The sequence below is a fragment of the Aphis gossypii genome, chromosome 2 (assembly GCF_020184175.1).
Source record: "Aphis gossypii isolate Hap1 chromosome 2, ASM2018417v2, whole genome shotgun sequence".
NCBI classification, from domain to species: Eukaryota; Metazoa; Arthropoda; class Insecta; order Hemiptera; family Aphididae; genus Aphis; species Aphis gossypii.
The window spans coordinates 59328869-59341994 of NC_065531.1; the positions used below are offsets into that span (position 1 = coordinate 59328869).

Consider the following 13126-nt stretch of genomic DNA (forward strand, 5'->3'; position numbering starts at 1 on the left):
TTGTTATTGTCGTATCACTCATTATGAGTAATACACACTAAAACCTACAACGTTCTACTTCCGTATTCTCCAAGTTAATTACCCTATCCAAAAATACCCTAGATTGGATTAGTTTTCAAAGGTGGAACGTAAAACGATTGTAAGGATAAAGTACAACACAACTGTTATGGTCGGAAACACCTTAATTACACAAAACACTATAGAGGTCCTTATGACGTCTGATCGCCTTTCCTCATACAAGCGTCTCAACAACAACGATTTTGCCGAACTCTACTACAGCAGTGAAACTCCTTTTCACGCAAGGATAGCGGTGACGTTGAATAACATAATTTTATGTTGCCTCAGCACAATTTGCTTCATTACCTATGATGATAGTAATTTACACACTAAAACATATTTTGTGTATATCTTATAATTACATTATAATATTGTGTTCCTAATTTTCCTTTGCTACTTATATCTTAATGTTTATAGTCATCTTTACGACATTATATTATGTAATCGATTTTATATAGTACGAGTATATAGAGAATTAGAGACATAGATTAATATACAAATAAACGATTTACTGTTGAATAAAAAAAAAATTACAGATTAAAATGTCTCGAGCACGTCACCGCTGACATAATCGTCTTTTTCAATGGAGTAACGACATCTAACAGATATAATGAAAACTAAATATAATATTGTCAAATATACTATCCCTTATCCATATTTATCTAAATAATAAATAAAATGAATGATTGCTAAAAAAAAAAATCTATGATGAACTTTTTATTAAATATTCAAACAACAAAAAGAGGGCAAGTGAGTACCGCTCTGCTGTACATTAGGTGCCGTATGGATCATTATTATATATTATAGGAGTGTTAAATTTGAATCCAATGATAGTTATCATTGTATACGAAAAACGATTCTGAACGAAGATGATTTGTCAGCCTAGGATATAATTTCCAGTGGTTGGTGAAAAAGGTGGTTTATGTTTATGGCCTGAATACACCAAAATTTAAGTTCTTTTATAATTATTGTAAACTAAACTTATGAAAAATCTTTTATTAAATTTTCTACTCTTAGCTACCTATACAAACATTTTTATGAATTATACCTACAAAATAATTTGCAAATATTCATAATTTTGACGAACTTTCGTCAAAATTTGAACTTCAAATGCTAATAAAAAAGAATTGTGCCTATGTATTCTTATAATTTTTTAATCACTATAAGAATAACATATGAGGAACTTTGTATAAAATTTTCAAGTATTTTGATAGGGCCAAAAAAATGTTATCGACACTTCAAAAAAAAATTTTCAGAAAAATTGAAAATTTCAGTTGTCTATAAATAGCTCAAAAAAACTCAAAATATTTTGAAAATTAAATCAAGTAAATAAAATGCCAATCTAAATAACTGGTAAAATTTTCAAGTATCTACGACTTATACTTTTTGAATTATAACAAATATCAAAAATCGTTTCATTCACAGTAGACTTAAGTAATTTATAGAGAAAAAAATTTAATTAATTTTTAACAATATAACAGTGAGGTCAGTTATTTTTCAATTAACATACCAACATTTATAGTAACTAATTTCCAAAAAAATGCTTTTTTCAATATTTTTTTTATAGATGCACACTACAAATTTTTCTCAGATTGACAAACTGACAAATAATGTGGGTTTTAAATATGAATTATATATTTATGAGTCTTAGAATATTAATAAACAATTAAAATATGAAAAACAAAGTTTATTTTGTGTACACAAACATTTTTATTAATATATTATTTTATGGTATAACAAAGGAAATTTTTATTTTTTAATAAATGAATGAAAATACTTAAAAAAACTAATATTATGAAAAAGTATGGACTGGCAGGAACGGATGGCGGCCGGCCGCCCGTGCTCGGCCGACGGGATTCCTAGGCGAAAACTCGTGGTGAACCACCGCACTGGTTCGTGTGTCCGATATGTCGTTTTCGCCTAAGTGCCCCGCAGGTCGAGTTCGAACTGCCGGCCGCCGATGCCGCACACCGATTAGCCCGGAAACGCTGCGGCCGGTTGCAAGAACGTCTCGCAACCGGTCGCAGCGTAGACCGCGCCGCACGGTGTAACGGACATCCGTTCTACCGCCATACTTAGCTGAATTTGTTTAAAATCTAATTTGACCGGTAATAGTCTCGATGAATAAGAGTTAAGTTTTCCTTAAACTGACAATCTCTCATTAAATGCTTCGATTTCGTGTGTGAATTCATTTCTATAATCTTCCTCGCCTGATGACGCCGCACTGCACAAACAACAGCAGATGGTCTTGAAGACCCTGCGGAGACCTCTCCTCAGGGCCGACAAGAATCGACTCTTTTTCTTTTCCAACGCAACCGTCTTGTCCTTGTCAATTATAGATGTTTGTTTGTCACTTTTTTTCTCGCCTGACGACAATGCCTGTACTTCCGTGAGGCTCACCACCGCGGGCGGTGCAGCCACCGCAACATATTCCATGTTGGGACCGAATGCTTCAATAACACAAGTCGAAGTTTCAACCGGCGCATTAGTATCCGCCTCCACGAAACTGATGACTTCCGTCGTCATCAGCTCCGTGGAATGCGCCAGTGACAACGTCTCTTCTTCTGCGGGGCACACCGCCGACTTCGCCACCTCAATATTGTCCGACTCGGGACCAGGAATTTCAATTTCATAAGTTGGAGTATCGACCGGCGCATTGGTTTCCGCTTCCACGAAACTGATGACTTCCGTCGTCATCAGCTCCGTGGAATGCGCCAGTGAAAACGTCTCTTCTTCTGAGGGGCACACCGCCGACTTCGCCACCTCAATATTGTCTTGGTCAATTATAGATGTTTGTTTGTTACTTTTTTTCTCTCCTGACGACAATGCCTGTACTTCCGTGAGGCACACCACCGTGGGCGGTGCAGCCACCGCAACATTTTCCATGTTGGGACCGAATGTTTCAATAACACAAGTCGAAGTTTCAACCGGCTCATTAGTATCCGCTTCCACGAAACTGATGACTTCCATCGTCATCAGCTCCGTGGAATGCGCCAGTGACAACGTCTCTTCTTCTGCGGGGCACACCACCGACTTCGCCACCTCAATATTGTCCGACTCGAGACCGGGCATTTCAACTTCACAAGTTGGAGTATCAACCGGCGCATTGGGGTCCGGTTCTACGAAACTGATGGCTTCCGTCATCAGCTCCGTAGAATGCGCCGGTTTCAACGTCGGCTCCTCACCTGGATAAACCACCGGAACCGCCACCTCGACATTTGTCTTCACAGTACCGGGACTTTCAATATCAAAAGTTGATGTTTCGTCCGTTGACAATACTGGCGACACATCCTGATGACATAGATCATATTCAACATCATTTGAACTGGTTGGATCCATAATTATACGTATATTTTACGTATATTTTGACTTGAAATATAAATACAAATTTATATTTATATAGAAAATACAATTTAGGTATTACAAAACTTTTTGTACAGAAAATTGTTTAGATACCTAGCGAGTATGAACAGTAAGTGAATCAAAAATTGTCTCTATGATACACTTCTTAGAATATCGCCTTGACAACAATTAAAAATGATATAACAAAATACTATGAACAGCCAATAGATGTATTAAAACTCTTAAATAAAATACTACAGTTTTTATAATTTAATCATATTTTATTATTTGACAAATTTTATTGGAAAAAAATTTGTAATTTACCTACTATTTACTGTTATAAAATACTAAATAGTAAATTTACATTCACCCGTAAAATAAATATTACTGTTAATGTTTTATGGTATAATAGATGTGCCTCGCTCTGCTGTGAAATTCGGTCTAAGTGATATTTGCTCTAAATGAGTACCCTAGGTCGGAAACGGGACTGTAAAGAAAATATCGTAAAAAGTCTAGTAGTCACAATTTTAGTTAACCTAACCTTCGAGGGGGTCGGTGTGCCTCGATTTCTGGGCTGGTGGAAGCCACCTTTGGCGCCTTCGAGGGGGTCGTGTAAAAATCGTGTTATCAGGAATTCGGTCGGAAATTGTAATCGGGTGTCTAGAAAAGAAATTATATACTAAAAAAGTAAGAAAAGTACTGAAGTCGAGTAAATAAATACGAAAAATTTTAATTAAGTGTCTAGCTATTAGTCCTAAACTGGTGTAATACCGTTTCCCATTGCATGCCCTGTCTTTTGTATATAAAAAAATGTATTTAGCGAAAATGGTAGTCAAGTGTCTAGCTATCAATCATCACATCACATAACTAAATCTGTATCCTAAATCTATATTTGACAATACAATCCACCTGCGCCTCCGACGTCGAAAGTCTAATGTTGTATTGTAGGATAATTAGTATAAAGTCGAATAACATATTTTGAGCATTCAAATCGAGTTGTCAGTTATCATTGGAAAAAATCGAATTAAACGCAATTAAACCCACCCACCACGTAGGCAATCCGATTACAATCCGAAATAGTTATTTAACCATGTCAAAAATCGTTTGAGGCTAAACCGTTATTTAACGCGGTTTTGTAAAAATTTAAATTTCAAACACTCATAAAAATTTTTTGTCTGAATCCGGTAGAGTTTTTTTTACAGATATTTGAAGAAAAATTTATGGAGAACCTTGTACCAAATTTTCAAAACCTAGTTATAAAAGAAAAAAATTTTATGATTTATCAACTTCAAAATTACTTGTAAATTTTTGCGTTTTCGACAGATTTCGTAAAAATTTGAACTATAAGCTCTTATAAAAAAAAATTGTGACTAACGATTTTTAATTTTTTTTTGCTACAATAAAAACAACTCATAAAGAACCTTGTATTAAATTTTCAAAACTTTTTGGTCATCCAAAAATTTTTTATCGACACTTAAAAAAAAATTTCTCAAAAAAATCGAAAATTTCAGTGGTCTATAAATAACTCAAAAAAAGTCAAAATTTTTTGAAAATTTAACTATATACAGATACCACTGACATTAACATTTGGTGAAAATTTCAAGTATTTTCAGTGATTAGTTTTTGAATTACAACCATAAAAAAAAATTAATTTGGTCGAAAACTGGTTTTGCGTAAAAATTGCCGTTTTTCCGTCATTTTTTTTTTGTTTTTCTCGATTTTTTTGAAAACTGTTGGAAAATGTTAACTTTTTACCTCTATAATGCACCAAGGATATTCACTTTTACATCGGAAACCACCCCCATAGTTTGAAATTGAAGCATTATTTCGAATAGTTATGCTGTACACAGACACAAAAAAAAACAAAAAAAAAAAAAAAACACACATCATTGTAAAATCAATACATTCATCACTTCGTTCAGAATCTAAAATTAATTACGTTACTATAAGTCAGAGATGGGCAACTCAAAGTATCTAGGGGGCCACTTTTAAGTACTTTAAAATCTAGCGGGCCGCAGAGCATAGGAGAAAGCAAAAAAAAGTCCTTCAAATTTACTTACATTTATTTTTTATCTTTATTTATTTATATTTACAATTATTATTTAATGTGATACTTGAGGATGAGGTTTTTTAATAGACAATTTAGTAAAATCCACTTCTATATCTGTAGTTGAAAATTATATGAAGTAATTTGAAAATGTAGCGCGGGCCAAATAAAAAAGGTACGCGGGCCGTATGCGGCCCGCGGGCCGCCAGTTGCCCATCCCTGCTATAAGTTAACACAATACGTAATCGACTAGATTTTTTTTATCACCAATATATTAAATAGTATATAGGTACAGAATTGGCAAAAGTAGGTTAGGTTATAAGATAAAAAGTCAGATATTTTATTGAATACGTAGGTAATTTATAATGTAAACGATTGGTATAGAAGGACATAATATTTTACGTATTTTAAAACCATTTTAAATTCCTGAAATATATTACTGTAATACGTATTATATCAAAATACTACTCATCAATGGACAATGGTTTACTAATAATATGGACATATTGTTTTGTAACGAGGCACTACCACTATCTCAACAATATCGTTAACCATAAATACTTTTTAAATTATAAATTTTAGTTGTCAATAATGCAAACTTGAAATCAAAATAACTTTAAATGAAACATCAAACAAATTTTAGTCAGAGCATTTCTATGTAAAAAAAAAAAAAAAATAATAATAATAATAAAATATATTGTATAAATAGTGAAAATAGTAGAAACTTTTGTTTGTGACAAGTTGAGAAAAATATTAAAACAAGTATAACAAATTACAAATATTATAATGACTTTTTTCATATTGAATGTATTGTAATAGTTTATTTTATTAGTGAATGATATTACACATTAACACGACAAAAATATTAATCAATTTTATTATGTTGAGCATTGCATAAAACACTTTACAAAATAAACCACTGAAATTGTACTTAAATATAATATTATTATAGTTTCCTTTTCTACAATATTACAAAAACGAATAATGCTAGCACAGTAGTTATAGTTAGGGACAACAACACATTTATGACGTTAACTTCTCCCCCGGAAACATTTCGTAGTAAACAAATGCTATTGTATAATTTCTTAATTTCAAAAGTTTTCTCTGTGCTGTGTCCCTGTATATAATATAATATCATTCAATCTCCATCGGCATTGATCGTTTATTTTTAGATGTACACGCTTTTACTTATCAGCTATTATTTATTTCAGTCTCCTTCGAAAGTTTGAGATAGGAAATAGAAGGAATCTGTGGCCCACAGCGTTCACAAGTGTTCCTTTAATTTTTCTCTTAAAATTACACGAAATTACCAAACTGAATATTATATTCTTATCATCAGTAATAAAATTTAACACTAGAAAATTTATGAATAAAATATAATAATTTTACCAATTTGCAAAACATTCTTATAGTTTATTTATTCAAAACTAAAAAGAGAAAAATGGAAAAAATATAGTATTTTATTTTAGAAATTTGGTTACCTAGGCCAATCACCAAATACCTAATCAATGTATTCAATATTTTTGAATCAGCGTTCAATGTTCATTGTCATTTTTCAATTCAAATACAATAACATTCAGACTCAGAAAATAATTGAATGACTGAAATACTGCAGCAGAATTCAGAACAGCAAATTTTGGAAATGTGATGTATAGAACGATATGATTCATATTTATTATTAGAACCAAATATATGTGGTATTCTTATTATTGACTTCTATATAATTTTATTTTCATAGTTTCGCATACCTGTATCACGTTTTTCCTTGAATTTTTAGAAAATATATTTTCTATAGAGACTAATTTTTACAAGTGTATTTAATGTGTATACAATTATAAAAAAAAATTAAATTAATTATTATTAATAAACATATTTTACGAATTATGATGTAGTGTAAATAAAAATTAAAAACAATAAATAAAAATAAGTTCATATGATCTATAGAAACGTTAAAATTTTATAATATTTCATACATCTCTTAACAGTTCAATTTTATGTTATCCCATTTTTAACTCGATACCTAACAAAAATATATCAACATAACTAATAACCTAATTTATTTTTGTAAATTAATTTTATATTTGTACTAGATTACAATTTAAAATAAGTATTCAAGAGTAATATTATTATAATGGTTACTTATGGTAATGGTAATGGTCCCATTGAGACGCAATGACAAGTATCTATACTTACTTTATTTATAAGGTAATATTCAATTACCTTTATAAAACAAAAAAATATATTAGGTATAGATAGCAATCACATCAATCACGATTTTTCAAAGTATATAGGTATTCAATGATATTATTTAATATTCAATACTGAAAATATTAAAACATACATCTTATATCACAACTCTTCTTTGACCCCGGATCTACGTTTTACTGTTTTGATAAACGTACCAATACGATTTTTCAAATTATTCAAACCAAGTACTTATAGGATCCAATATTTAACAGACATAGCTACCAATAGTTTTTACGAAATTAAAACTAAACGTGTATAATATTATTTTATTTCATTGGTTCATATAGGACAGGTATGTAATTTTCAAATTATAAACTGTTTCTACATAATATTATCTACTAACCATTATGCAATTAACCGCATCAATTGTTTTATTCGTATGTGGATAAAACGCAATTTACAAAGTACTTAAGTACCTAGAAATTCCTCAAAATTGAATTTTACATAAATATGAAACACTATTATTATGTCTTTGTTTTAGTAAATTACTACGTTTTTGACTTTTGTTAAAGATAAATAATATACTGTAGTCTGTAGGTACTTACCAATTTCTCAAACTGCATTATACTTCAAACTATTATTAAGCTAATAATGAGATGTGCATGGTCTTTGATCATTTAAATGGAATAATTGTATTTAAATAGAATAAAACTTATTCTGACGTTTCTGATCCATTAAGAATTATTTTTAATCACAATAAGATTTAACGTGATACTAAGACTGGAAATTTTATTATACTTCCTATTCCTACCTGCATTTGCTGAAAAATAAAAACTTTTTGCAATTATTCATTTTTGAATACCTAGTAAATTATTATATTATTATAGGTATTTATCAATCCACTTAAGATTTAAAATAAAATAAACAACATAAATTATTTTTAAGCCAATACATTGCAATGCTAAAAACCTTAAAATATATTAATCCATAAATAGGTATATGTTTCACTGATGATAAATTTGAACACCTAGAATACAGTGTAATACAATTATATAGAAGTCTTTCTTTAACTGACAACGTATAAAATACCTTTACTGAAGTAAACTTTAATGATGAATTACAGCTTTATAGTCGTATTAAGTTTAGATGACGTATCGTCTATATTAATTATTAAAAGAATTCTTATAATATACCTACTGAATTTAATTTCTGACTATAGATTTATAATATATAATTTATGTAATATGTTGACGTTATTATAAGCTACTTTTCATTAATACTAATCCTTTTAAAACTAACCTTTTTCTTCAATACCTTTTTTGCTCTTAAAACCCCGACCAAGATAAAAATACAAAATCTTACCTATAAAATATAAATAAGACATAAACTAAAACATTTTATTTAATCATTTATTTTTTGATTAGAAAATGACTATATAATATGCATTATGTATATTTCAATATACAATTAAACAATATTGTAAATTAATCAAAAACAATTATTTATTTTAGATTTTGTACGATGTAAAAGAAATATTGTTATATTTATGTGTACATTTTGTTTTCTAACACTTTTCGGAACTTTAATTATTATTTGACTTATGCAATATTTTTGTAAGCTTTCGGTTGAGTAATATTAAAAAACATAGATTTAAATTTACTAAGTTACCTCTAATCTCTAATCATCACATCAAATTTTTATTTACTATTATAAAACGGCGATTAATTATGAAAGTATAGCAATGTATAACGTATATATAGTATGTTATATTTGTGATAACAAGACTTCGTGCTTGAAATAATATGTAGCTATGTAGGTAGGTATATGGTTTATCGCACATTATTCGTAAGACTATGAATACATTTATTTTCTTTGCAAAGGAAATCAAAACAAAGCAAGTGATGATAACATTAGTTAATGTACTGATAAAAATTTTTAAATACCATATAAGTACTAAAATCGTGGGTAGTCGACGGTCGTCTTGGACATTGCTTTCTATTAATTAATTATTTATCTGTGCGTAGGATCTCGTTACCGTACCCAAATAGAGTAGAGTGACTAACTTTAAGAACTTTAAGCTGATATTTAAGTTTCAGTACGCTTATACTAAAATACAGGATTAGCCATTTGCAAAATAGGTAATGCATAACTCGTAGGTAGGTATTTTAAAGTCATCGCTAACTCGTGTACAGAAACAAAACATGGTAACATCGTGCTATATAATTTAAATTTATAAGAAAGAAAATCATCAATTAATTTTTCGCTGATTATTAGTATGATTGTTATGAAAGATCGCGTTCTTCATTATTTACTAGTTTGCTACCTAATTACCAATGAAATATAATATATTATCATGATCCTTGCGGCTTAATTTTTGCCAGTAGTGTAATATTTAAATCTGTGACTTTAAATCACATTATTAATGTAGTTCATTGGGTAAATAAGGCAAGCATACTTTAAATAAAGTTCACAAATATGACGTTGAACCAAACTGAATTCTTATTTTTATCACTAAATTTATGAAATGTATAGTCTACATCTACATGTTTATGTATTTATTCAATAATTTTAGAATATAACACGAGAAATAAAAATAAAAAGTATAAATTAGTATCATATCATACGTTTTTACGTTTTATACATTCATGATAAAATTAATACCAGACACAAATACACAATACGGCTTTATCGTATATTTTTTTTTGTTCCGCCATAAAAGTTGACGATAATCAACCTTATTTTATTTTCAAAATAAACAACTAATTTGACTCAAAATCAATCAAAATACACGAATAATCTACCGTAACTTAAATATAACTCCAAAATACTCAAACACACATACATACATAATATATAATAGGTACTTAGCGAGCTTTGGCTTGAAGGTTTTAAAGTTAAATCCTATATACTTTCAACTTTTCTATACTATATGTGGCACAAGGGATAATATTGACAAATTAATAATTTATAGAAAATAATGTCGCAGTACCTGATATAACTCGATTTCATTTGGGAATTTTTGTTGAGAAACCTTATCGTTTCACTTAACTCGAAGCAAAATCGATTTGACATTTTGCTTTAAGTTATTTTCTCAATAAATATCGTATAACTTCACTTTTTAATAATATATGAAATCATTGGAATCATTGAATATTAATTATAGTAAAGTAATACTATTATTTAGTTTCAATATTATATTATAATAAAATTTATATAAAATTAAATTATTGAAATTAAATAAAAATAATTTAAAACACAATATATTGAATACTAATATATTATAGGTAGTTAAATCAGTATTTTCTAATAATTTACTTGCCTATGCTATTTTTATGGTACCAAATGATTCTAGTCAACTACAAAAATACCTAATATTCAAATTCTGAAATGATTAAGATTTAAGATTTATTGATCAATTGACAATGATTAAATGAAAAATATAAAGTTCTACGTTTAGTTTCCACATTCTTAAAATTGAATGAATAATTGATAAAATTTAAGTTTTATTTTTCTTCACATATTGATTAAAAAAAAAAAAATAGAAATGTCCTAGCTACGAATCTATGATATACATTTCGGATAATTCATATACCTATTGAATTAACTCGCTTTAAATTGTTTTGTATTATACTAATTATACATATGTATAAATACTAATTATAGTAGGGGAAATACTAATTTTTAGCGAAATAATGAAAGTAAAACGATAGTTTTACTAGTAGCTACAGCTAGTTGTCACGTGTAATGACACATTCGGACTATTCTGAGTTCATATGCAAAAACCATCAAGTAAGTTATATTTTTCAATGTCAGAAGTACAATTTTTAGGAAATAATTAAAATTTTAACTAAAACATAAAAATGTAATTGTTATATATAAAACTTATACAAATCCCCGGAATTTTAAAATATATCTATCTAACATGCCTGTAATGATGTAGGTAGGTACAGTAGGTATATTGAATACCTATTTTGAAAGCATCAATATTATACTTACCTATTCAAATGTGTTTGAATATTTCAGAGAATTTTGTAAAAATAGAAATTCTTTACTAATATTACTACCTACTTCTGATGAAAATACACGTCAAAAATGAAATCTACTTATATTTGGATTTGATGTAGTCCTGCAGGTACCTAAAGTAGCCCTAGACCAATACTCTTCAACTCATAGTGTTGGTACAGATATCTATTTGAGTGTTGAGTACGTCGTATGGGATGTACAGCCATTATAAAGCTAATGTGTATTACTAAAATGCTCAAATGCATAGGTAAGTAACAAAAAATATTACGATAATGAGATAGCAAAACCGTGGACTCAAGGGAAAAATTGTAATGAAATCGCCTATCTAAGTAGGTACCGTGGTATGATAGTGTGATACCAAAATTTTTAATTATAAAATTACAATCTATACAAAAAAAAATACGTTTTGCTATACGCCTATACCTATGGAAAACCTGAAAAATATGGTATTATGGTAATTTGGTCCCATTAATGAAACAATTATAAGGGCACAGTGCAGATGACTATAACGCAAATTTGGGCGTGATATATGATATATATTATAAGTGTAATTACCGTTTGGATCAAATTTATAATAACATAAACAACGTTTTATTTTTTTTCTCCATTTTTTATAAGCTTAGCACTATCATAATATATTGACATGTATAAACCGTGATTTTAACATTTAAAATAATGTACATAAGATAGGTGCATCTATACTTATTACTTAGCATATATTTTAGTACCTTATTACAATATACTATATTTATAGCTCTAGCTTTAATTTTGGTACTTTTATAACGTTTTAACGTCAAATAGCCTTTTTTAATCTATAAATACATAAAATCGGGTGACTACAAATTGAATGTGAGATGTCATATCACCAGACAATAGACACCAATAATATTATGTTTTTCATTGTTATTTTAAAATTACAAAGGTATTTATTCAAATTGTAATCACCATAAATGGCCAGTACTACATTTTCTTAATTTATTCTCCTAGTTAATGAACTCAAAATTGGCTAATCCAAAATAAGTCAGAAAACCTTATATGCTGGATGTAGTTAATCTCTAATATATTATGAAGTTACTATGATTTAGAAAATTAACACAATACACTTTATACACTACCACCTACCATAAAATCTTATTCTCTCTAAATTAAATCAAAAAAGTAATTATTGCCATAATTTTTTTATAATATCTTCTCATTATTATCCTACATTAATGAGTTTCTCCCAAAAACACATTTAATTAAGTGAAATTCTATTAACTTCGGAATAAACAAAAAAGTTATGTGAAACTATTTGGGTTAACATTTGATGAATTTTAAAGGAAGACATAATATTATACAGATATGCTACACAAAAACAACAATATTGAAAGTCAAATATTAACTTGAATTGATATATAAAAAAAAATAGTAATAAAACAATAGAAAATAATTAATATTGGTTAATAAACTAAACCATTTTTAGTAGAAGAT

At 28.7% G+C, this 13126-nt stretch overlaps 1 protein-coding gene across 1 annotated transcript; it reads right to left on the reverse strand.

Annotated features, from left to right (window-relative positions):
* Positions 1–2199: 2199 nt before the first annotated feature.
* On the reverse strand, positions 2200–3505 carry LOC126549833 (uncharacterized). Its single transcript, XM_050200220.1, has 2 exons — positions 3100–3505; positions 2200–2820 (listed from the first exon to the last, which is right to left on the reverse strand). Exons 1-2 carry the CDS (start codon positions 3394–3396, stop codon positions 2200–2202), a joined length of 918 nt encoding a protein of 305 aa, XP_050056177.1. The 5' UTR covers positions 3397–3505.
* Between the last annotated feature and the right edge of the window lie 9621 nt (positions 3506–13126).

Excerpts from the sequence above, each read along its gene's own strand:
- LOC126549833 (XM_050200220.1), bottom strand. The coding sequence starts at position 3,396 with ATGGATCCAACCAGTTCAAATGATGTTGAATATGATCTATGTCATCAG. Across the intron at positions 2,821-3,099 it reads TCGAGTCGGACAATATTGAG|GTGGCGAAGTCGGCGGTGTG; the intron begins GTGGCGAAGTCG and ends GACAATATTGAG.